The sequence below is a fragment of the Pseudophryne corroboree genome, chromosome 5, assembly GCF_028390025.1.
Source record: "Pseudophryne corroboree isolate aPseCor3 chromosome 5, aPseCor3.hap2, whole genome shotgun sequence".
Lineage (NCBI taxonomy): Eukaryota > Metazoa > Chordata > Amphibia > Anura > Myobatrachidae > Pseudophryne > Pseudophryne corroboree.
The window spans coordinates 320,528,218-320,555,924 of NC_086448.1; the positions used below are offsets into that span (position 1 = coordinate 320,528,218).

The 27,707-nt window shown below is 45.6% G+C and overlaps 1 protein-coding gene across 1 annotated transcript in view; it reads left to right on the forward strand.

Moving 5' to 3' along the window:
• The window catches only part of EEPD1 (endonuclease/exonuclease/phosphatase family domain containing 1), a 230,299-nt gene that overhangs the window by 186,168 nt on the left and 16,424 nt on the right, over nt 1-27,707 (forward strand). Inside the window, exon 4 of the mRNA XM_063922503.1 lies at nt 14,919-15,053. Coding sequence (XP_063778573.1) covers nt 14,919-15,053 — 135 coding nt within the window. The remainder of the gene's footprint in view (nt 1-14,918; nt 15,054-27,707) is intronic.

Below are 27,707 nucleotides of genomic sequence, written 5' to 3' on the forward strand. Positions count from 1 at the left end.
CTGTTTCCCCCCGCATGCTGGTACTTGTGGTTCTCCAAGTACCAGCTTGCGGGGGAGGCTTGCTGGGACTTGTAGTTCTGCTACAAAAAACAATACTCTTTTATTTGACACAAGGCTATCAGCCCCCCATCCGCAGCCCTTGGATGGGGGGACAGCCTCGGGCTTCACCCCTGGCCCTTGGGTGGCTGGAAGGGGGGGACCCCTTGATTTAAGGGGTCCTCACTCCTCCAGGGTACCCCGGCCAGGGGTGACTAGTTGGGGATTTAATGCCACGGCCGCAGGGACCAGTATAAAAGTGTCCCCCGGCTGTGGCATTATCTCTCCAGCTAGTAGAGCCCGGTGCTGGTGTTAAAAATACGGGGGACCCCTACGCTTTTTGTCCCCCGTATTTTTTGCACCAGGACCAGACGCAGAGCCCGGTGCTGGTTGTAAAAATACGGGGGATCCCCTGTCAATTTTTTCCCCGTATTTTTACAACCAGGACCGGCTCGAAGAGCCCGAGGTTGGTTATGCTTAGGAGGGGGGACCCCACGCATTTTTTTTCTGGGATTTTTAAACACTTTTGTGCCGTCCAAAAAGTCGAATCCAGGACGCACACTATCCGTCAATTGATCCGTTTTTCGACAGCGGGACTGTCGAATCCGTTTTTTATTGAACATGTCGAATTCGGGTCCCGGCGGGAGGGTATGTGACTGTCGAATTGTGTTGAATTTAAAAACAGTCGAATTCCAGCCGGAATTCGACCACAGATTTATCTCACCGTGTGTACACGGTGAAGGGTGCAAATTGCTATTGCTGTGGCGTTTAAATGACGGCAAATGGCACCCTAACTTGTACTCTATTCCACCTAGACAAATCTGGAATTTGCACAAAAGTGCTCGCTACCCTATGGGGTAGAGAATACTTTTGTGTGAGATTGGACTGCCATGAATTGCGGGCACCTATACTTTCAAAAGCATTGCTCCCTCATGGCATGGTCCTCATCTAAAAATTTCTGCACTGCTTCATAAACATTGCAACACCAAGGGATGTAGCAATGCTTGCACAGTTTACATTTTAACGCTGATTTTTCCTTGCAACTCATGAATCTGTAAGGAAATATCTACTCTCTGGGGCTTAGCAGGGGTTTCCCGCAGCTAATTGAATCTCCCCCCCAAATCTGTACTTTCCAAGTAACGCCTTTACTCTGATCATTTCCTCTGTTCTAGCTTTGCAAACTTCTTATAATCTACAAACACTGACATAGGCACATATCCCACTGTGCTACATATTTGCATTTGAAAAAGCAATTAAAATAGAAATTATTAGCAGAACAATTCCATACAAATATCTTTTCTGTACGTTGCAGTCAATAATATAATATGTTGCTACTCCAATATAAATATGCTATGTGACGCTTGTCAACAGGAGAGGAATGGTGACCATGGAAATCCTGTATTTTACTTTGTATTAGACCCCGTTCTTCTATAACTGTTATATACAGATGTGTCCTCATACACCTAGCCTGAATATAACCATGTGGGGCGATAATGCTGCCACAAGTTAGCATGGCTGTCTTTTCGTATGGGTTCAATAACAGTTGCCCAAGGGCCCCAGGAGTATAAGGGCGCTAGGCTGATAGCTAAGGGTCCCCTTTTTTACAGGGGTACCAGATTTTTTTACATCGGTCCTGGGGAACCAGAGATAGCCGACCTCAAAGCAGTGGTACCCATCCAAGCCTGTTAATTGCTCATCCAAGCCAGATATGTCAGGTTCTGTCTGACTTAGAGTTTTTCTGAGGGTATATTCCAAAAGCTGGGACTCTCCCATTTCAGTGGACAATGGCAGCTTGTTTCTACTATGTCCAGAACCAGATATCAGCCTTCCAGCATCTGGTCCCTGCTCCAGATCCACACAGCTAGTATGCAGTTTTATATTTTTGTCGGTGGATTGCTCTGGCTCCTGAACTCTCATCCCCAAGTCCCCGGCACCTCCTGAAAGGTTGAACTCTAGATTTTTTAATCCATTGAAAGCTAAGAAATCTATTTCCATGAACTAGAGATATCTGCAGTCAGGCAAGCTGCCCTCCCACCAGAAAATTATGAATATTAAGCCCACTCCACTATCCACCCCTCCCCTGCGTATGAAACACCCCCTGCCACCCTGGAAGTCATGTACAAGGGCCCCTTCATTCAGCCCAATGCCTTCTTCTGCAGTTTAGTGTTCTCCCTCTCGCCCCATCTCCCACAACCTGTGCAGTAAAAGAGTAATTAGCATAAATTACTGCTCCAGGTCCTACATGCTAAACGGAAGATAGAACACCCCTTAGCGCCCACGGGACATCAAAGCTGCCGCTGATAGCACCCTCCATCCCTACCGCTGGAGGTAGAGGCCCCAGTGCATTGTTTTGTCCAGGGGCCTTTTTTGTGTGCATTTCACCAGGAAATGTGACTCTCAGTGTGATGCATGTCACTAAGAAGCACCAGGAAACTGCACTAATTAAATTGATATGCAATACTAGTATATAATACTATATACAAACACAATCAGTCTAGCCATCTGGCATTTCTGGCAAATGCCAGAAGGGCTGGTCCCCCATAAAAGCCCGGCTGAGCAGCTCCGCCTCCAGGCACTCTGCTTGGCCGCCCGACAACATAGATACAGGGGTAAAACTTGATGCCAGGCCCCCGTGATCCATGGTAAGCCCAGTAAAATACAGAGGGAGCGACATACCCTTGTGAGACATGGCCACGTCTCCACAAGGCATTTTTGGGTGAAAAAGACACTCGAGGTAGAGCTGCACGGGACCTGGCATGCTGAACATGGCTGTTTGGCACGGCTGCAGCATTAGTGTGTGAGGACACATACTTGGCCGTGATACATGTGGCCATACATAGCATTTTTGGACCATCCCTTTCATTAAATAAATATAATCTGTTTTTCTCTGCTGTTCGGTTATGTCTTAATAATGATAATAGTGTTTGTCCTGAGAGTCGGGGAATATCGTTTTTTTTGTGTTTGAAGCTATTTGTTTACATTGGGCAAAGTTCCCATAGAGATACAAATCTTTGGTGCAGTACAAATGGAAAGAGTATGTTGTACTCCTTTAAAGACTGATTTCTAGCAGGTCAGAGTTTGCACAAAATCCGGTTCTGGTGTGGCGTGGAAATGTTTGTTCTTCCTTATACAGGGAAAGGCACACACCTGGAAAATGCACCTTTTCAACTCTTTGTCTTACTTCAATAGCATATTGCAAAAATATTTAAATGTGAATTCAGCATTTAATATTTCTACTTTTGGGCCCTCCCTTTCCATAACATGTTCCATAATACACACTTCCCACGTGCTGTAACATGCCAAGGTTAAATCATACAAACTCTGTGATTTCCAGTACAATCTACTAAACTGCAGTATAGTTAAAGTATATTTGTCCTTCTAACTAAATTGCGGTATGACGATAATCCAGTCTTATTAAGCAACAATGACCCAGGATATAGGTTTTCACTGGGACATAGCAGGTATGCTTTGTACTAGTGATGAGCGGGTTCGGTTCCTCGGAAACCGAACCCCCCCGAACTTCACCCATTTTACACGGGTCCGAGGCATACTCGGATTCTCCCGTATGGCTCGGTTAACCCGAGCGCGCCCGAACGTCATCATCCCGCTGTCGGATTCTCGCGAGATTCGGATTCTATATAAGCAGCCGCGCGTCGCCGCCATTTTCACTCGTGTATTGGAAATGTTAGGGAGAGGACGTGGCTGGCGTCCTCTCCGTTTATTAATGTTGATGCAAATATTTGTGCTTATTGCTTAATTGTGGGGACTGGGGAGCAGCTGTATTATATAGGAGGAGTACAGTGCAGAGTTTTGCTGACCAGTGACCACCAGTATACGTTGTCTGCCTGAAAAACACTCCATATCTGTGCTCAGTGTGCTGCATATATCTGTGCTCACACTGCTTTATTGTGGGGACTGGGGACCAGCAGTATTATATAGGAGGAGTACAGTGCAGAGTTTTGCTGACCAGTGACCACCAGTATACGTTGTCTGCCTGAAAAACACTCCATATCTGTGCTCAGTGTGCTGCATATATCTGTGCTCACACTGCTTTATTGTGGGGACTGGGGAGCAGCTGTATTATGTAGGAGGAGTACAGTGCAGAGTTATGCTGACAGTGACCACCAGTATACGTTGTCTGCCTGAAAAACACTCCATATCTGTGCTCAGTGTGCTGCATATATCTGTGCTCACACTGCTTTATTGTGGGGACTGGGGACCAGCAGTATTATATAGGAGGAGTACAGTGCAGAGTTTTGCTGACAGTGACCACCAGTATACGTTGTCTGCCTGAAAAACACTCCATATCTGTGCTCAGTGTGCTGCATATATCTGTGCTCACACTGCTTTATTGTGGGGACTGGGGACCACCAGTATATTATATAGGAGGAGTACAGTGCAGAGTTTTGCTGACCAGTGACCACCAGTATACGTTGTCTGCCTGAAAAACACTCCATATCTGTGCTCAGTGTGCTGCATATATCTGTGCTCACACTGCTTTATTGTGGGGACTGGGGACCAGCAGTATTATATAGGAGGAGTACAGTGCAGAGTTTTGCTGACCAGTGACCACCGGTATACGTTGTCTGCCTGAAAAACACTCCATATCTGTGCTCAGTGTGCTGCATATATCTGTGCTCACACTGCTTTATTGTGGGGACTGGGGAGCAGCTGTATTATGTAGGAGGAGTACAGTGCAGAGTTATGCTGACAGTGACCACCAGTATACGTTGTCTGCCTGAAAAACACTCCATATCTGTGCTCAGTGTGCTGCATATATCTGTGCTCACACTGCTTTATTGTGGGGACTGGGGACCAGCAGTATTATATAGGAGGAGTACAGTGCAGAGTTTTGCTGACCAGTGACCACCAGTATACGTTGTCTGCCTGAAAAACACTCCATATCTGTGCTCAGTGTGCTGCATATATCTGTGCTCACACTGCTTTATTGTGGGGACTGGGGACCAGCAGTATTATATAGGAGGAGTACAGTGCAGAGTTTTGCTGACCAGTGACCACCGGTATACGTTGTCTGCCTGAAAAACACTCCATATCTGTGCTCAGTGTGCTGCATATATCTGTGCTCACACTGCTTTATTGTGGGGACTGGGGAGCAGCTGTATTATGTAGGAGGAGTACAGTGCAGAGTTATGCTGACAGTGACCACCAGTATACGTTGTCTGCCTGAAAAACACTCCATATCTGTGCTCAGTGTGCTGCATATATCTGTGCTCACACTGCTTTATTGTGAGGACTGGGGACCAGCAGTATTATATAGGAGGAGTACAGTGCAGAGTTTTGCTGACAGTGACCACCAGTATACGTTGTCTGCCTGAAAAACACTCCATATCTGTGCTCAGTGTGCTGCATATATCTGTGCTCACACTGCTTTATTGTGGGGACTGGGGACCACCAGTATATTATATAGGAGAAGTACAGTGCAGAGTTTTGCTGACCTGTGACCACCAGTATACGTTGTCTGCCTGAAAAACACTCCATAACTGTGCTCAGTGTGCTGCATATATCTGTGCTCACACTGCTTTATTGTGGGGACTGGGGATCAGCAGTATTATATAGGAGGAGTACAGTGCAGAGTTTTGCTGACAGTGACCACCAGTATAAATAGCAGTACGGTACGGAAGGCCACTGCTCTACCTACCTCTGAGTCGTCAAGTATACTATCCATCTAGATTCTCTACCTGTGGTGCATTTTAGTTTTGCAATTTGCTGACAGTGACCACCAGTATATATAGCAGTACGGTACGGAAGGCCACTGCTCTACCTACCTCTGTGTCGTCAAGTATACTATCCATCTAGATTCTATACCTGTGGTGCATTTAAGTTTTGCAGTTTGCTGACAGTGACCACCAGTATATATAGTAGTACGGTACAGAAGGCCACTGCTCTACCTACCTCTGTGTCGTCAAGTATACTATCCATCTAGATTCTATACCTGTGGTGCATTATAGTTTTGCAGTTTGCTGACAGTGACCACCAGTATATATAGCAGTACGGTACGGAAGGCCACTGCTCTACCTACCTCTGTGTCGTCAAGTATTCTATCCATCCATACCTGTGGTGCATTTCAGTTGTGCGCAGTATATATAGTAGTAGGCCATTGCTATTGATACTGGCATATAATTCCACACATTAAAAAATGGAGAACAAAAATGTGGAGGTTAAAATAGGGAAAGATCAAGATCCACGATGAAATGCCATCAACGTCGTCTGCCAAGGCCGATGCCCAATGTCATAGTAGAGAGCATGTAAAATCCAAAAAACAAAAGTTCAGTACAATGACCCAAAAATCTAAATTGAAAGCGTCTGATGAGAAGCGTAAACTTGCCAATATGCCATTTACGACACGGAGTGGCAAGGAACGGCTGAGGCCCTGGCCTATGTTCATGGCTAGTGGTTCAGATTCACATGAGGATGGAAGCACTCATCCTCTCGCTAGAAAAATGAAAAGACTTAAGCTGGCAAAAGCACAGCCAAGAACTGTGCATTCTTCTAAATCACAAATCCCCAAGGAGAGTCCAATTGTGTCGGTTGCTATGCCTGACCTTCCCAACACTGGACGGGAAGAGCTTGCGCCTTCCACCATTTGCACGCCCCCTGCAACTGCTGGAAGGAGCACCCGCAGTCCAGTTCCTGATAGTCAAATTGAAGATGTCACTGTTGAAGTACACCAGGATGAGGATATGGGTGTTGCTGGTGCTGGGGAGGAAATTGACAAGGAGGATTCTGATGGTGAGGTGGTTTGTTTAAGTCAGGCACCCGGGGACGAATATGGCCATTGACATGCCTGGTCAAAATACAAAAAAAATCACCTCTTCGGTGTGGAATTATTTCAACACAAATGCGGACAGCAGGTGTCAAGCCATGTGTTGCCTTTGTCAAGCTGTAATAAGTAGGGGTAAGGACGTTAACCACCTAGGAACATCCTCCCTTATACGTCACCTGGTCCGCATTTATCAGAAGTCAGTGACAAGTTCAAAAACTTTGGATGACAGCGGAAGCAGTCCACTGACCACTAAATCCCTTCCTCTTGTAACCAAGCTCCTGCAAACCACACCACCAACTCCCTCAGTGTCAATTTCCACCTTACACAGGAAAGCCAATAGTCCTGCAGGCCATGTCACTGGCAAGTCTGACGAGTCCTCTCCTGCCTGGGATTCCTCCGATGCATCCTTGAGTGTAACGCCTACTGCTGCTGGCGCTGCTGTTGTTGCTGCTGGGAGTCGATCGTCATCCCAGAGGGGAAGTCGGAAGACCACTTGTACTACTTCCAGTAAGCAATTGACTGTCCAACAGTCCTTTGCGAGGAAGATGAAATATCACAGCAGTCATCCTGCTGCAAAGCGGATAACTCAGGTCTTGTCAGCCTGGGTGGTGAGAAACGTGGTTCCGGTATCCACCGTTAATTCAGAGGCAACTAGAGACTTGTTTGAGGTACTGTGTCCCCGGTACCAAATACCATCTAGGTTCCATTTCTCTAGGCAGGCGATACCGAAAATGTACACAGACGTCAGAAAAAGAGTCACCAGTGTCCTAAAAAATGCAGTTGTACCCAATGTCCACTTAACCACGGACATGTGGACAAGTGGAGCAGGGCAGACTCAGGACTATATGACTGTGACAGCCCACTGGGTAGATGTATTGCCTCCCGCAGCAAGAACAGCAGCGGCGGCACCAGTAGCAGCATCTCGCAAACGCCAACTCGTTCCTAGGCAGGCTACGCTTTGTATCACCGCTTTCCATAAGAGGCACACAGCTGACAACCTCTTACGGAAACTGAGGAACATCATCGCAGAATGGCTTACCCCAATTGGACTCTCCTGGGGATTTGTGACATCGGACAACGCCACCAATATTGTGTGTGCATTACATCTGGGCAAATTCCAGCACGTCCCATGTTTTGCACATACATTGAATTTGGTGGTGCAGAATTATTTAAAAAACAACAGGGGCGTGCAAGAGATGCTGTCGGTGGCCCGAAGAATTGCGGGCCACTTTCGGCATTCAGCCACCGCGTGCCGAAGACTGGAGCACCAGCAAACAGTCCTGAACCTGCCCTGCCATCATCTGAAGCAAGAGGTGGTAACGAGGTGGAATTCAACCCTCTATATGCTTCAGAGGATGGAGGAGCAGCAAAAGGCCATTCAAGCCTATACATCTGCCCACGATATAGGCAAAGGAGGGGGAATGCACCTGACTCAAGTGCAGTGGAGAATGATTTCAACGTTGTGCAAGGTTCTGCAACCCTTTGAACTTGCCACACGTGAAGTCAGTTCAGACACTGCCAGCCTGAGTCAGGTCATTCCCCTCATCAGGCTTTTGCCGAAGAAGCTGGAGACATTGAAGGAGGAGCTAAAACAGAGCGATTCCGCTAGGCATGTGGGACTTGTGGATGGAGCCCTTAATTCGCTTAACCAGGATTCACGGGTGGTCAATCTGTTGAAATCAGAGCACTACATTTTGGCCACCGTGCTCGATCCTAGATTTAAAACCTACGTTGTATCTCTCTTTCCGGCAGACACAAGTCTGCAGAGGTTCAAAGACCTGCTGGTGAGAAAATTGTCAAGTCAAGCGGAACGTGACCCGTCAACAGCTCCTCCTTCACATTCTCCCGCAACTGGGGGTGCGAGGAAAAGGCTAAGAATTCCGAGCCCACCCGCTGGCGGTGATGCAGGGCAGTCTGGAGCGAGTGCTGACATCTGGTCCGGACTGAAGGACCTGGCAACAATTACTGACATGTCGTCTACTGTCACTGCATATGATTCTGTCACCATTGAAAGAATGGTGGAGGATTATATGAGTGACCGCATCCAAGTAGGCACGTCAGACAGTCCGTACGTATACTGGCAGGAAAAAGAGGCAATTTGGAGGCCCTTGCACAAACTGGCTTTATTCTGCCTAAGTTGCCCTCCCTCCAGTGTGTACTCTGAAAGCGTGTTTAGTGCCGCCGCTCACCTTGTCAGCAATCGGCGTACGAGGTTACTTCCAGAAATGTTGGTTAACTTTAGACCACAATCAGGGCAGGTTAGGGTGCCATTGGGGGAAGGTAAGTATACTTAACTTCCCCTGTCTGGATTTTGCTAATCGGGATACCGCAGTCGGTATTCTGACCGCCGGCATCCCGTCCGCAGTAATATCCATCCCAACCCATTCAGAGATGGCCATACATCTAAAATGTTTGCAGTTCTGCGCATGTGAGAATGGGTCCTGCATCACTGAACGCAGTACCCCCTAAGGCGCAGCACGACATAACATGCTGCGGCTGTTTAGTGGTGGGGAAGTTGGCTGTGACAGAGATCGTTTAAAAAACGGGGGCATTTTGTAGGCGTGTCGAGGTCAGAGTCTGTGTCTTTTGATGCAGATATCCTAGCCCCGAGAGAGTGGATTCCCCAGACATCCTATGTAAGCTCAGGATTACTTAGATGGGCGATGTTCACACAGAGTGATGCAATGCTGCGTCTGCCCAGTTTCAGCGTTCTCTCACTGCCAAAAAAACATAATTTCAACTGAATCATCTTTTCTGCCTTTAAATCATTTTTAAAATTGCATTGTGAGTTATGGAAATTATTCTGCAATAGGAACTAGAGTCAGTGTTCGTTTTCATAGCATAACCACTGGTTAATACTATTTAACACATTCTTCAGGTTCTGAACCTAGGATGGGCAGCGATTTTCTGTTATCTTCCACTCCGCCCTGCTAATGTAACCCACATTAGTTCTGCTGAGTGTCACAGGAGATGTGATTTAGAGTACTAAGGGCTGGCTGTCTTCTAAGACCTGCCGCTTGTATCTCGGAGACACTGTCGGGTTACTATATAATGTTTTTTATTCTATTGAGGTTATGGGGAATTAGTTGTTTTGCATGTTGCCTATCAAATGTCAATATAAATATTACATTAGCCCATAAGTACATTGTCTGATTTAATAACTCCCACTGGACAACCTCATATATCAGAGATCACTGTGACTGCATGATTTATCATTTCTTTCTACCGAGCACATTAAATCTGCCTCATTTCCTCCTTTCATCAGCACTGCAGCATAGGAATTACAGCCAATGGGATGATCAGATAAAAAGCTTTTACTTGCAGTGCATTGCATATAACCTGCATGGTAATAGAAAGGCTAAGCAATTCCATTTCACACAGTAATTTCTGAGCTAAAGATGCGATTTGTGCATTGCTGATGAGTCTGCTGACTTGGCAGGAAGTTTACTTGTTATTAATACCACTTTAATGGAATCTTATTGATCGAGCAAGTGTATTATTTCAGCATTTCACTTTTGCATAATTTCTATTAATAGTTTACATGGTGCTTGAGATCATCCACATCTCTCATCTGCTTAATGTTATTTTAAATTGTGGGTGATTGTTAGAAATAGTACTATAGGACCAAAGGTCATGTTCAGACCTTGGTTCTACAAACCTCAATGGCCTCCTCTGGACCTAGGACGAGGGTGGGATAACATTTCTAACTGTCGGGATGGTGGGACTTTAAAAAAAAAACCTGAATAGCTGTTCTGTTTCTACCACATGTGAGCAGGGCTGCCTTCGGGCGGGGGGGAGGGGGGACCTGGGCCCGGACAACAGCCATTCAGGCTCCCACTGCCTGCCACCCTGGGCTGATCCATATATCTGCCGGGCTGGCTGCAGCGCTTCCAGGATTTGCATTCAACTGTGAAACATAAACTGGAAGCTATCATTTGCTTCGGCTAGCACGCAATTCTGGGTGCCGTTAGCTGGGGGCAGCGGTGACCATACACCCCACCAGTGCTGGGTGCTGCTGTGTGCTCAGTATGCTTCTCCCCCGCCCTCCTCTCTCCATTGACCCAGCACAATCTTTGCTCCTTTCCTCCCCAGCAGTGCAACAGCAGCAGGTGACTGACCATCACTGTCACTACAACTAGCGGCAGCAGCTAGCAATCATAACCATACCCACCACCATACTTACCTTGATCCGGGACAGCAACACACACAGTGAAAGCAAAGACTGTGGCACCGTGCTCTCTAGTGCACGTGTCATCTTTCTGAATATCACTGGGAAGATGGTGCTGGCCGAGCGGAACCCGCTTCCCGGAGCAAGCAAGGTAAGATGTTGCCATCAAGAACACCCCCCCCCCCCCTTCCGATCTGTATTGAGCCCCCCCCCCCCCCCTTTTTTTTTTCACGTTGTGGAACTACTGAACAATAGGATAATTGTAGGTAATTCACATCAACTTCTAAAAGATTAGATTAGTAAGAAAAAAATATTACAGGCACATCAAACAGGAAAAGCAACTGAGTGAAGAGTTATAAGAAAATGCAACTTACTGTGGACAGTGTATGTGACACTGGCTATTTGCTGTAATATTGGCGTGTTTAGTATATCTATCATTAATGCAAGTGGAATAGATCACGCCAATTCCAAAGGGCATGCAGTCCTTGGATGTAATCAGATGTTGTTGACTTAATCTGGTACATAGCAAATATATCAGTTCATCTACATGAAAGTCGGTGACTCGAGGTTAAGGGCAAGATATTTAACAGTGTAGCTTTCAACTCCACACTAAGGGTGACATTTACTAAGCAGTGATAAGAGCGGAGAAGTGAGTCAGCACTGAAGTAACATCTATAATTTGCATACTATAAAATGATACAGAGCTGCTGATTGGTTGACGGGGCAACTTCTCCACTGTCTGGCTCACTTCTGCAATCTTATCACTGCTTAGTAAATGTCCACCATAATAAGAAATCATCTTATGAAACCCATGGGCCAGTTTGTTACGTTTCCCATTTGTGGCGATACAAAAGATTTTTTTTAAATCACTAATTAATCAAATATTGTTGAGACATTTGTTCATTAATCAGCTGCCCTGATTATATTGGCTGGTAGTAGTCAGAGTTAACTTGCTGAGCCATTATCTATGGTGTGCCTGTATGATCCGCCATGGAGAGAGAATGGAGAGCTAATATAAGAATTTCTTTTCTATTTTACATATTTAAAAGTTCAAGATTTTTAAAGTGAATTTGCTAAAAATGGGTTATTCTAAAAATGGAGCATTTTATTCCATGTTTTTGTTCTGTCATCATCATTTTGGGATATTATTGAAAGAGATAATATTGAAAGGGCAGGTTTTGTGCTGTACTGCTATGGAAACTTGTTAAATAGAATTCTCCATGCAAAATCATTTAATGGCAGGGTTTTCGTTATTGACGGCTATAACCCATTTAATGTATAGGGTGATGCGATAACAAGTCCGTCTCTCCCTGCCGAAAACTCACATTTTCAGCAATAGTGGAATCTTCTTATAATAACCCTGAGTGTGAAGCTGCTAGAACGCCAGTCCTTTCGCTATCCCTCCTTCTGTTTTACATCAGAAGAGTTGTTCCGCTGGCAGTTCCCTTCCCATCTACAGAATGCAAGAGGCGTGGGCAATTTACACTAAAGAGTTGTATATTTAGTGGACTGTTACAAACAGGACCAAAAGAAATATAATAAAACATTCTTTTTTTTCTGATAATATCAACTGCAAGGTTCATGTATCTTTAATTTTATACAATATCTTAAATAAGTTGCAGTCACAGATATTCCAGTAATATGGCAGACCCACAAGGGGTGCCTGGGGTACAGCTGCTATGGTGCCCCAGAGGCAAACTGGGCCACCCCCAATCAAGAAGCTCTTAGTCTGCTTTTCTTACAGACGCATGTCGGAGAGTGCATGCTCAGAAGTGGCTGCCTCTCTACTTTTTTCTTATACACTGTACTAATATTACACTTGTTTCATCTGTATTATGTTTCCCTTTCTGTTGTTATTGAAAATGTGTTTTATGTGATATATTTTTACTTACAAATGAATTGTACTATGAATATCTTCCTTTAAAAAAAAAAAGTAAATAAAAATACTCAATTCAAATAGTGAGGGTGGGGCCATGATGACGCAATCACAGTCCCATGTACCGCCCACCCATGGTGAGACCAGAACCCCTGTTGTACCGACCTGGCTGCCCCCTCCCGCAAGGGGCAGTCGGAAAGTCAGTAAGTATACCTAAGCGTTTATTACGGGGGTTTACAGAATACTTGCCAACTCTCCCTGACTGTCAGGGAGACTAACTGAAATAGTAGCAGTCTCCCTGACTCCCTGAAGAATCTAGATATCTCCCTGATTGTACATTACCCCTATTATATAGATGTTATATTCTTGTGAGGAAAACAGAATCAGAGATATATAAATTCAAATGGGATCATCACTGCAATTTCCCTGCATTGGCTATTGCAAGGCACAATGATTCCTATAAGCTACATGCATTTTTAATTAATATTTTTTGGGGATGTACTGTACGGGATGCCAACAGTTAGGAGAATGAAATGCCAAACGTAAGTATGCCAGGGAGATTGAGTGTTAGCCTGCGGTGTGAAGGGTTAGGCTGCGTGGGGGTGGGGGAGGGGGGAGGTTGTGGGGTGGGGGGGGGAAGATTAGGGGTAGAGTGCAGGAAGGGAGGGTTAGTGTTAGGCTGCGGTAAAGGAAGGTTAAGGTTAGGGGGAGGGTTAGGGTTAAGCCCTGAAAAGTATCAGTGTCTTATCATCAACAAGTAGATTATACTGACTGCTTTGGGACTCGTTAACATTTGGATGAAAGTCATTTTCATGACACGCCTCTCAGATGTAGCAGTACACGCCCGCGCTGATAGGTGTTACTAGCACAATCTCCTGAAATGCTTTAGGGTTGCAGTGCTTAAAATAAATCCTTAATTTGTTCAGTCTTATGTTTCCAGCATCTCATTGTCTTATGATTTCTACAGTATCTGTTCTCTAGGTCGACCACACTTAGGTCAACAGTCATTAGGTCGACCACTAGTGGTCAACATGCATCAGGTCGACATGGTCTTTAGGTTGACAAAGTCACTAGGTCGACATGGAAAATGGTCGACATGAGTTGTTGTTGTTTTTTTAAATGTAAATTTTTTGAACTTTTTCATACTTTACGATCCACGTGGACTACGATTGGGAATAGTAACCTGTGCTGAGTGCAGCTGTAGCGGAGCGAGGCACCTTGCTCGAAGCATGGCGAGCGAAGCGTGCCATGTGAGGGGACACGGTGCACTAATTAGGGTTCCCGGAGACTTTACGAAGAAAACGACACCGAGAAAATTTTAAAAACTCATGTCGAACCTTTGTCCATGTCGACCTTGTTCATGTCAACCTAATGACCATGTCGACTTAATTCAAATGTCGACCTAGTCACTGTTGACCAATAGTGGTCAACCTAATGACGACCTAAGTGTGGTCGACCCTATGAGCCACACCCGATTTCTACTGTAGCTAGTATATCTTTCATGTCTCCACCTTTCATTGTCTCTGTGTTCCAACCATACCACCCCAGTGTTAGCTGCACAGAAATCTTGGGGCAGATGTATTAACCTGGAGAAGGCATAAGGAAGTGATAAACCAGTGATATGTGCAAGGTGATAAAGGCACCAGCCAATCAGCTCCAATATGTAAATTAACAGTTAGGATCTGATTGGCTGCTGCCTTTATCATCTTGCACATATCACTGGTTTATCACTTCCTTATGCCTTCTCCAGGTTAATACATCTGCCCCCTTGTCACCAATGGTTGCTTTAGTTTTGGTCTCTGATAATCTCTGTCTTACTGCAGTCTCTCACATTTTCTTCACCAACAGTCGTTGTTCCACAGCCTTATTTATTGATTGTTCCCACACCATATAGATTATAAGGTCTTTCGGCTGAGCCATTCTGTTTCTTGTCATTGTATGATATTTATTTGTATCATGATGTCCACTGTGTACAGTGCTAAGTAGTAAAATCACGGCTCCTATAATAGATGAATTCTCTTTATTGTAAGCGTGTTTTGTTCTCTCTCTTGCAGAAAGCAGCATATTCCGGATTTCTGTGGGACACAACAGCTGGAATTGAGCTAAAGAATGTTATTTTGCTGGAAAACTCTCAAAGCAATGGCAATGGCAAGCACACTTATTCACAGCCCTATATTGCACATTTCAAGGTAATGAGTCACCAACATTAATAGTATATTACAGTAAATGCAGTCTACATGATGGAAGAATGGTTCACTAAAATGCAGAAGTATGTGTAAACAATAGAAGCTTGCTTATCAGTAAAACAGAGGATAAGGACCCTATTCAGTAAAGGGGGGTATTCACGGAGCGATCACTGCTTAAAATCTAAGCAATCTAGTCAGATTGCTTAGATTTTAAGCAGTGATCTCTCCGTGTGTACCCCTCACATCGCTATCGCTGGTGCTAGATTGGCATGCAGGCCAATCTAGCGGTTCGCTCACTTCACCCGCTGCGTGAAATAAGCGCTCCGCACACATCGCGCTGTGCTGAGCTGGGTGAGAGATGTGTGCTGAGTGGTTCGCTCAGCACACATCTCTCCCCACATCTGCCAGTGAGTACTGGCCTTAAGAGTTGCAGATTCTGCTAAAAAGCATATGTACAAAACAGCGATCTCTGCATACACTGATACCCCTTTCACACCACACAAATAACCCGGTATATTGCTGGGTCGACATGGGTCGATGTGCGGTATGAAAGAGGTAATTCCCGAATTCCCGGGTCACCTGACCCAATCTTCCAACCTGGGTATAAAGCAGGGTTATTCCCAGGTTATTACCCGGTCAGGTGCTGTGTGAACTGATTGCCGGGTTGATGGGATCACGGTACAGGCAGAGGTGGCGTTAAAAGGGACAGGAGGCGCTTGGAGATGATCTGATCTCCAGTCACCGCCTTCACACACGTCACCTCTGACGTCACCAACCCGGCAATTTGCTGGGTTGGTGCTGCCAGTCTGAAAGGGGTCGCACCCGGGAAGGACCTGTGTACAAGTCTTGGGTGCGACTATTGGGATCTGAAAGCGGTATTAGTGGTATGCCTGCACTGTAATGGTTTCTGGACTTTTCATGCATGAGCAGTGAAAGAATCGCTCCACTGCACAAACATCGGCACTGCATTCACTTGAGGATCTGGTCCATTGTGTGTGCATAAGAATTTACACTGCCAGTAACAATTGGCATTAATAGGAATAAATCATTATTAAGTCTGATTCCATGGCTTGCTGATATATAAAGCAGGGACCTTGGTCTCTTTAGTTCTGTGCACAAGCAGTATATTTGAACAGATGATAAAGTAGCAGTGTCACCTGTGAGAAAAGGCCAGCGTAACTGTTATGTGTACACAATACCATGACTAGGAACAAGGTCAGTAATATATCTATAAAATACACAGGACTCTATGTCCTCAGCTGAATAAAACATTAGGCCAGCTTCACAGAAGCAAAATTGTATCCATTATGAAAAAAATGAAATCTCCCCTATATGAAGAGAACTTAAGATATTTTAATTTTATATTGCCTATGTAATTTGGCAGTCAATTTTATGCAAAGATTTAAGGGTTGTAGAGTGTCGGTATGTAGAGTATCGCTGTCTATGCACCCTTGACCTTGCAGCAATGCAATCCTCATGGGCAGGATGTATAAATCACACACTGATCTTACCCGTTTTTGTGATGTCACATAATTGAGTGTGTGTGTGATATTTACAGTAGAGATGAGCGCCTGAAATTTTTCGGGTTTTGTGTTTTGGTTTTGGGTTCGGTTCCGCGGCCGTGTTTTGGGTTCGAACGCGTTTTGGCAAAACCTCACCGAATTTTTTTTGTCGGATTCGGGTGTGTTTTGGATTCGGGTGTTTTTTTCAAAAAACACTAAAAAACAGCTTAAATCATAGAATTTGGGGGTCATTTTGATCCCAAAGTATTATTAACCTCAAAAACCATAATTTACACTCATTTTCAGTCTATTCTGAATACCTCACACCTCACAATATTATTTTTAGTCCTAAAATTTGCACCGAGGTCGCTGTGTGAGTAAGATAAGCGACCCTAGTGGCCGACACAAACACCGGGCCCATCTAGGAGTGGCACTGCAGTGTCACGCAGGATGTCCCTTCCAAAAAACCCTCCCCAAACAGCACATGACGCAAAGAAAAAAAGAGGCGCAATGAGGTAGCTGTGTGAGTAAGATTAGCGACCCTAGTGGCCGACACAAACACCGGGCCCATCTAGGAGTGGCACTGCAGTGTCACGCAGGATGGCCCTTCCAAAAAACCCTCCCCAAACAGCACATGACGCAAAGAAAAAAAGAGGCGCAATGAGGTAGCTGTGTGAGTAAGATTAGCGACCCTAGTGGCCGACACAAACACCGGGCCCATCTAGGAGTGGCACTGCAGTGTCACGCAGGATGTCCCTTCCAAAAAACCCTCCCCAAACAGCACATGACGCAAAGAAAAAAAGAGGCGCAATGAGGTAGCTGTGTGAGTAAGATTAGCGACCCTAGTGGCCGACACAAACACCGGGCCCATCTAGGAGTGGCACTGCAGTGTCACGCAGGATGTCCCTTCCAAAAAACCCTCCCCAAACAGCACATGACGCAAAGAAAAAAAGAGGCGCAATGAGGTAGCTGACTGTGTGAGTAAGATTAGCGACCCTAGTGGCCGACACAAACACCGGGCCCATCTAGGAGTGGCACTGCAGTGTCACGCAGGATGTCCCTTCCAAAAAACCCTCCCCAATCAGCACATGATGCAAAGAAAAAGAAAAGAAAAAAGAGGTGCAAGATGGAATTGTCCTTGGGCCCTCCCACCCACCCTTATGTTGTATAAACAAAACAGGACATGCACACTTTAACCAACCCATCATTTCAGTGACAGGGTCTGCCACACGACTGTGACTGATATGACGGGTTGGTTTGGACCCCCCCCAAAAAAGAAGCAATTAATCTCTCCTTGCACAAACTGGCTCTACAGAGGCAAGATGTCCACCTCATCTTCACCCTCCGATATATCACCGTGTACATCCCCCTCCTCACAGATTATCAATTCGTCCCCACTGGAATCCACCATCTCAGCTCCCTGTGTACTTTGTGGAGGCAATTGCTGCTGGTCAATGTCTCCGCGGAGGAATTGATTATAATTCATTTTAATGAACATCATCTTCTCCACATTTTCTGGATGTAACCTCGTACGCCGATTGCTGACAAGGTGAGCGGCGGCACTAAACACTCTTTCGGAGTACACACTTGTGGGAGGGCAACTTAGGTAGAATAAAGCCAGTTTGTGCAAGGGCCTCCAAATTGCCTCTTTTTCCTGCCAGTATAAGTACGGACTGTGTGACGTGCCTACTTGGATGCGGTCACTCATATAATCCTCCACCATTCTATCAATGTTGAGAGAATCATATGCAGTGACAGTAGACGACATGTCCGTAATCGTTGTCAGGTCCTTCAGTCCGGACCAGATGTCAGCATCAGCAGTCGCTCCAGACTGCCCTGCATCACCGCCAGCGGGTGGGCTCGGAATTCTGAGCCTTTTCCTCGCACCCCCAGTTGCGGGAGAATGTGAAGGAGGAGATGTTGACAGGTCGCGTTCCGCTTGACTTGACAATTTTGTCACCAGCAGGTCTTTCAACCCCAGCAGACCTGTGTCTGCCGGAAAGAGAGATCCAAGGTAGGCTTTAAATCTAGGATCGAGCACGGTGGCCAAAATGTAGTGCTCTGATTTCAACAGATTGACCACCCGTGAATCCTTGTTAAGCGAATTAAGGGCTGCATCCACAAGTCCCACATGCCTAGCGGAATCGCTCCCTTTTAGCTCCTTCTTCAATGCCTCCAGCTTCTTCTGCAAAAGCCTGATGAGGGGAATGACCTGACTCAGGCTGGCAGTGTCTGAACTGACTTCACGTGTGGCAAGTTCAAAGGGCATCAGAACCTTGCACAACGTTGAAATCATTCTCCACTGCACTTGAGACAGGTGCATTCCACCTACTATATCGTGCTCAATTGTATAGGCTTGAATGGCCTTTTGCTGCTCCTCCAACCTCTGAAGCATATAGAGGGTTGAATTCCACCTCGTTACCACTTCTTGCTTCAGATGATGGCAGGGCAGGTTCAGTAGTTTTTGGTGGTGCTCCAGTCTTCTGTACGTGGTGCCTGTACGCCGAAAGTGTCCCGCAATTTTTCTGGCCACCGACAGCATCTCTTGCACGCCCCTGTCGTTTTTTAAAAAATTCTGCACCACCAAATTCAAGGTATGTGCAAAACATGGGACGTGCTGGAATTTGCCCATATTTAATGCACACACAATATTGCTGGCGTTGTCCGATGCCACAAATCCACAGGAGAGTCCAATTGGGGTAAGCCATTCCGCGATGATCTTCCTCAGTTGCCGTAAGAGGTTTTCAGCTGTGTGCGTATTCTGGAAAGCGGTGATACAAAGCGTAGCCTGCCTAGGAAAGAGTTGGCGTTTGCGAGATGCTGCTACTGGTGCCGCCGCTGCTGTTCTTGCGGCGGGAGTCCATACATCTACCCAGTGGGCTGTCACAGTCATATAGTCCTGACCCTGCCCTGCTCCACTTGTCCACATGTCCGTGGTTAAGTGGACATTGGGTACAACTGCATTTTTTAGGACACTGGTGAGTCTTTTTCTGACGTCCGTGTACATTCTCGGTATCGCCTGCCTAGAGAAGTGGAACCTAGATGGTATTTGGTAACGGGGGCACACTGCCTCAATAAATTGTCTAGTTCCCTGTGAACTAACGGCGGATACCGGACGCACGTCTAACACCAACATAGTTGTCAAGGACTCAGTTATCCGCTTTGCAGTAGGATGACTGCTGTGATATTTCATCTTCCTCGCAAAGGACTGTTGAACAGTCAATTGCTTACTGGAAGTAGTACAAGTGGGCTTACGACTTCCCCTCTGGGATGACCATCGACTCCCAGCGGCAACAACAGCAGCGCCAGCAGCAGTAGGCGTTACACGCAAGGATGCATCGGAGGAATCCCAGGCAGGAGAGGACTCGTCAGAATTGCCAGTGACATGGCCTGCAGGACTATTGGCATTCCTGGGGAAGGAGGAAATTGACACTGAGGGAGTTGGTGGGGTGGTTTGCGTGAGCTTGGTTACAAGAGGAAGGGATTTACTGGTCAGTGGACTGCTTCCGCTGTCACCCAAAGTTTTTGAACTTGTCACTGACTTATTATGAATGCGCTGCAGGTGACGTATAAGGGAGGATGTTCCGAGGTGGTTAACGTCCTTACCCCTACTTATTACAGCTTGACAAAGGGAACACACGGCTTGACACCTGTTGTCCGCATTTCTGGTGAAATACCTCCACACCGAAGAGCTGATTTTTTTGGTATTTTCACCTGGCATGTCAACGGCCATATTCCTCCCACGGACAACAGGTGTCTCCCCGGGTGCCTGACTTAAACAAACCACCTCACCATCAGAATCCTCCTGGTCAATTTCCTCCCCAGCGCCAGCAACACCCATATCCTCCTCATCCTGGTGTACTTCAACACTGACATCTTCAATCTGACTATCAGGAACTGGACTGCGGGTGCTCCTTCCAGCACTTGCAGGGGGCGTGCAAATGGTGGAAGGCGCATGCTCTTCACGTCCAGTGTTGGGAAGGTCAGGCATCGCAACCGACACAATTGGACTCTCCTTGTGGATTTGGGATTTCGAAGAATGCACAGTTCTTTGCTGTGCTGCTTTTGCCAGCTTGAGTCTTTTCATTTTTCTAGCGAGAGGCTGAGTGCTTCCATCCTCATGTGAAGCTGAACCACTAGCCATGAACATAGGCCAGGGCCTCAGCCGTTCCTTGCCACTCCGTGTGGTAAATGGCATATTGGCAAGTTTACGCTTCTCCTCCGACAATTTTATTTTAGGTTTTGGAGTCCTTTTTTTACTGATATTTGGTGTTTTGGATTTGACATGCTCTGTACTATGACATTGGGCATCGGCCTTGGCAGACGACGTTGCTGGCATTTCATCGTCTCGGCCATGACTAGTGGCAGCAGCTTCAGCACGAGGTGGAAGTGGATCTTGATCTTTCCCTAATTTTGGAACCTCAACATTTTTGTTCTCCATATTTTAATAGGCACAACTAAAAGGCACCTCAGGTAAACAATGGAGATGGATGGATTGGATACTAGTATACAATTATGGACGGGCTGCCGAGTGCCGACACAGAGGTAGCCACAGCCGTGAACTACCGCACTGTACTGTGTCTGCTGCTAATATATAGACTGGTTGATAAAGAGATAGTATACTCGTAACTAGTATGTATGTATAAAGAAAGAAAAAAAAACCACGGTTAGGTGGTATATACAATTATGGACGGGCTGCCGAGTGCCGACACAGAGGTAGCCACAGCCGTGAACTACCGCACTGTACTGTGTCTGCTGCTAATATATAGACTGGTTGATAAAGAGATAGTATACTCGTAACTAGTATGTATGTATAAAGAAAGAAAAAAAAACCACGGTTAGGTGGTATATACAATTATGGACGGGCTGCCGAGTGCCGACACAGAGGTAGCCACAGCCGTGAACTACCGCACTGTACTGTGTCTGCTGCTAATATAGACTGGTTGATAAAGAGATAGTATACTCGTAACTAGTATGTATGTATAAAGAAAGAAAAAAAAACCACGGTTAGGTGGTATATACAATTATGGACGGGCTGCCGAGTGCCGACACAGAGGTAGCCACAGCCGTGAACTACCGCACTGTACTGTGTCTGCTGCTAATATATAGACTGGTTGATAAAGAGATAGTATACTCGTAACTAGTATGTATGTATAAAGAAAGAAAAAAAAACCACGGTTAGGTGGTATATACAATTATGGACGGGCTGCCGAGTGCCGACACAGAGGTAGCCACAGCCGTGAACTACCGCACTGTACTGTGTCTGCTGCTAATATAGACTGGTTGATAAAGAGATAGTATACTCGTAACTAGTATGTATGTATAAAGAAAGAAAAAAAAACCACGGTTAGGTGGTATATACAATTATGGACGGGCTGCCGAGTGCCGACACAGAGGTAGCCACAGCCGTGAACTACCGCACTGTACTGTGTCTGCTGCTAATATATAGACTGGTTGATAAAGAGATAGTATACTCGTAACTAGTATGTATGTATAAAGAAAGAAAAAAAAACCACGGTTAGGTGGTATATACAATTATGGACGGGCTGCCGAGTGCCGACACAGAGGTAGCCACAGCCGTGAACTACCGCACTGTACTGTGTCTGCTGCTAATATATAGACTGGTTGATAAAGAGATAGTATACTCGTAACTAGTATGTATGTATAAAGAAAGAAAAAAAAACCACGGTTAGGTGGTATATACAATTATGGACGGGCTGCCGAGTGCCGACACAGAGGTAGCCACAGCCGTGAACTACCGCACTGTACTGTGTCTGCTGCTAATATATAGACTGGTTGATAAAGAGATAGTATACTCGTAACTAGTATGTATGTATAAAGAAAGAAAAAAAAACCACGGTTAGGTGGTATATACAATTATGGACGGGCTGCCGAGTGCCGACACAGAGGTAGCCACAGCCGTGAACTACCGCACTGTACTGTGTCTGCTGCTAATATAGACTGGTTGATAAAGAGATAGTATACTCGTAACTAGTATGTATGTATAAAGAAAGAAAAAAAAACCACGGTTAGGTGGTATATACAATTATGGACGGGCTGCCGAGTGCCGACACAGAGGTAGCCACAGCCGTGAACTACCGCACTGTACTGTGTCTGCTGCTAATATATAGACTGGTTGATAAAGAGATAGTATACTCGTAACTAGTATGTATGTATAAAGAAAGAAAAAAAAACCACGGTTAGGTGGTATATACAATTATGGACGGGCTGCCGAGTGCCGACACAGAGGTAGCCACAGCCGTGAACTACCGCACTGTACTGTGTCTGCTGCTAATATATAGACTGGTTGATAAAGAGATAGTATACTCGTAACTAGTATGTATGTATAAAGAAAGAAAAAAAAACCACGGTTAGGTGGTATATACAATTATGGACGGGCTGCCGAGTGCCGACACAGAGGTAGCCACAGCCGTGAACTACCGCACTGTACTGTGTCTGCTGCTAATATAGACTGGTTGATAAAGAGATAGTATACTACTAATATTATATATACTGGTGGTCAGGTCACTGGTCACTAGTCACACTGGCAGTGGCACTCCTGCAGCAAAAGTGTGCACTGTTTAATTTTAATATAATATTATGTACTCCTGGCTCCTGCTATAACCTATAACTGGCACTGCAGTAGTGCTCCCCAGTCTCCCCCACAATTATAAGCTGTGTGAGCTGAGCAGTCAGACAGATATATAATATATATAGATGATGCAGCACACTGGCCTGAGCCTGAGCAGTGCACACAGATATGGTATGTGACTGACTGAGTCACTGTGTGTATCGCTTTTTTCAGGCAGAGAACGGATATATTAAATAAACTGCACTGTGTGTCTGGTGGTCACTCACTATATAATATATTATGTACTCCTGGCTCCTGCTATAACCTATAACTGGCACTGCAGTAGTGCTCCCCAGTCTCCCCCACAATTATAAGCTGTGTGAGCTGAGCAGTCAGACAGATATATATAATATTATATATAGATAATAGATGATGCAGCACACTGGCCTGAGCCTGAGCAGTGCACACAGATATGGTATGTGACTGAGTCACTGTGTGCTGTGTATCGCTTTTTTCCGGCAGAGAACGGATTATAAATAAAACTGGTGGTCACTGGTCACTATCAGAAAAACTCTGCACTGTACTGAGTACTCCTAATGCTCCCCAAAATTAGTAAATCAAGTGTCTCTCTAATCTATTCTAAACGGAGAGGACGCCAGCCACGTCCTCTCCCTATCAATCTCAATGCACGTGTGAAAATGGCGGCGACGCGCGGCTCCTTATATAGAATCCGAGTCTCGCGATAGAATCCGAGCCTCGCGAGAATCCGACAGCGTCATGATGACGTTCGGGCGCGCTCGGGTTAACCGAGCAAGGCGGGAAGATCCGAGTCGCTCGGACCCGTGAAAAAAAACATGAAGTTCTGGCGGGTTCGGATTCAGAGAAACCGAACCCGCTCATCTCTAATTTACAGTACATTCCGACTGGCCCAATTTAAACATAACAGTCCCAAATTCAGGGTGATGACCCTCTTCCTGGACAGCACTATCCCACTGTGGGAAAGTTATGAGAGAGCAAAGGTGACAGTGCATCATGTGTCTCTGCTACTGGGGTGCACAGTCGGTTGTGTGGAGAGGAGTATGTTGCCCTCTATTAGGCATGCTCTTGGGAGCTTGGCCACACCCCCACTGTGACGTAGGCACGCCTCCTGTCCTGATTCACAGTTTGGAAATGTCTGTGGTTGTGCAAATCAAGTAGCATGCCAAGTTCAAATCTGCAGATTGTCATTTTTATAAATGATCTTTATATTAGCTAGAATTATTGCAAAATGGAGCAGTAGTGTTTTGCTGTGAGGCAGAAGCCTGTTGGAAACTATCATCCACAGTGATATATTTGCCCTATCATTCACCCGCTATGTTAGCCTGTCTAAAGTTATTTACTTCTTAGTGTGAGGGTAACTACTGAACCATTGACGTGATTGTCCGCAAATGCTTTCGCAGCTGAATTTGTACGCAGCTGCTGTGCAAAAATATGCACATGTTCTAGCTGCTGGGATTTCCATTGAGATGGTCACTGTAGGTGTCTCTGAACCGTCATTTGCATGCAAAGACACCGACATCAGACATACATCAGTCAAACACTGACCTTCTGAATAACCTTGTGGTTGCGCAGCATGGTCGCTAGAAGTAAAATGCCAGAGCCACTGTAACTGCGTATGTGATCGTAGTCGCAAGCTGTGACCAGTGGCGTAACTGAGTAGGCGTGTCATAACTGCATAAGCAGTGGAAGCACTGACCTCCTGGGCACCAGCTGTAAATGGGGCACCAGAGGTTAGGAAGGAGCAGTGATAAACCATCAAGGGGGCTGATGAGCTTCCTCCGCACATTTCAGAAGTGAATTGCTGCAGTCACTGGTGTCTTTGTTCAGCAGTACTCCTTAGTGGCCCCCCAGCAAAACCTTTAGCTGAGGAATACTGGAATATGTAACAAGCAACAGAGCAGGGCACATCACAGTTTTAAATTTGCTTCTTGAATGCAGAGGCAGATTTAGACCTCATGGGATAGCACCCTAAGCAAGACACCGATTTGGGGACCCCCACAATCCTCGATCTGGGCCATGGTGTGAATTGAACCCATGACCTCAGTGCTGTGAGGCATTAATGCTAACCATTACAGCGTCCGTGCTGTCCTTAAAATCACACTGTAGGCACTGCACAGGCAAGTGCAGGAAACTGGCACCTGGCAGCTATCTAGTCACTGACAGCCAGCCAGGATTATTCAGCCAGCCCAGCACTTTTTATTTTCAGCAGGAATCAGAAAAGCCCTCCCAACTCCATGATCTGTCGGCGAGCCCCCAGGGACCTGCCGGGCCCTTGCGGTTGCTTTGCTTGCCTAGTGGTAAATCCGCTGTTGCACGGTGGCTAGTTCGCCAACTTCATTTTCAAACCTTGTATAATTGAGTCACACTTAAGGCACTGATATATAGTCAATACAGTCACTGACTGAAGGGTGCAATGATAGATATTATAAGGGATGGGGGACCTGCTAATAGGGGATGGCGGAGGTGCTACAATCAGTGGGTGGGGTGGCACTGGGAGTGGAGGGGGGCACTGATATATAATGCAGACACCTATACCTTATAATACTTATTATTACACCCAATTACATTAGTGTTGACTACATTATATATGAGTGCCTCTCCTCACCTTCCTAATTGTAGCAGCCTAGTAGGTCCCCCGTCCCTTATAATACCCATTATTACACCCCTCAGTCAGTGTGACTGTATTGATTATATATCAGTGTCCCACTGATTGTAGCAGGCATCTACTATACACGGTAGTACTTAAAATACAGTATAATAGCATATTCATATATCACCAGTCACTGTGTGCCCTCACCCCCCCAGCCATGATTGTTGAAGACGGATGTAAGACACTGTACTTAAAATAACACTGACCATCACCCCATCCCCCACCACCGACTGGTTGGAATTTGAGGCAGGTTGATGTTATTTAAAATTAAAAAAATACTGTACTAAAGTACCTCTTGTTTTTTTCTGTGCACATCACGGCTCTTCTCTCTAAGCATCTGACGTCATACACACGTGTGTCATGACTGGTCACATGCACAGTACTGCAAAACATGAGACACAGGTATGCGCTGGAGCCGGCACCCAACAGCTGTCTAATTATTGACAGCCTGCCAGGAGTATTCAGCCAGCCCAGCTCTTGGTCCACCGGTAATGCCCTTTATACAGCCTTGTTGGCGGGCCCCCTGGGACCAGCAGGACTCTAAGCAGCCACTTTGGTTGCCTTGTGGTAAATCCTCCACTGCTTGAATGCAATGTAAAAGTGCATAATAGGATGTTCCATGATTCCTTTAAACAAGTATGAAAATATTTTTTCCTAACTGCGATTCAAATCAAGGATTTCATTTCTGGAGCTGGCTTCCTGTTGTGAAACAACTGCATCCTGTTGATGATCCGTTGATAAGAAAGCTATTAGAAAGATGTTCTTATTTGGAGTAAATGGGATATATTTTTAGATTTCATAAATATTTAATAAAATGACATACAAATATATTTGTATTTGTAAAACAGAATTAAATTAAAAGTAATGCACAGATATCATGTGCTTTTACAGTTTTGGAACCAGTTTTCCACCCAGCTTTGATAGGACTATGGGTCTGATCCAGGGTTGTACGCAGAGAATCAATTTCTGGCCGCTGTCACAGTTGCACTGCACACACACATCGATTGATTAACGACAGCAGACGCAGTGAGGATTTATGTGCAAAGCGAGTGACAGGTAGTGACTACAAAAATGCAGGTGTGATGCCACCATTTTCAGGGAGCTTCTGCGAATGTCGCAATTGGACTGGCTGCGGCGGTTTAGTTGAGACCAATATTCTGAATCACCATAGGGTTGCTCCGAAGTTCGATGGTGTGACCAATGTTGCGTCTTTTGTAAGTAAACGGTGGATTTGGGATGTTGGTAGTCTCTGTACACAAAATAGCAGCTGAGTCAGCGTATTTTCGCAAGTTCTCTGCATCCGAAATCACAGTTGCGTGCACCTCCAAGTCAGGCCATTTGTATGAGCTTTCATGAAGGACTTACATCATAGACCAGTATACACACTGTGTAAACATTGGCCGATATATCAGCCGTTCAGTGGAACGGCTCATATATATTGTGTGTGCATTGATGTGTGTGCACGCCAAGTATGTCTGTGAACAATGTTGCTCACAGACATATCGTGTTGGCCCTGGAGCACATCCGATGGCCGATATACCTACAGATATATCGGCGCACTGTTTTGTGTGTACACCTGTACACTTGCTGCGGAGGCCACCAGACAGGCGATCCGTCAGCCTTGTGTGTACCCAGCTTAACAGCAATTTTACAGGTCTCATAACAGAATTGCAAGTAAAATAATTAGCTCCACCTGTGGCTGATTTAAAATGTTTTCGTCAGTAATGAATACACATGTGCCCCAGCAAGAAAATATGGAAGACAGACACTGTTAAGCTAGCTACACACTACACACTGGGCCTAATTCAAGGTTGATTGCGAAAGTAAAATCTTCCTCTAATGGGCAAAACAATATGCAATGCCGGTGGGTCAAATGGAACATGTGCATAGAGAGT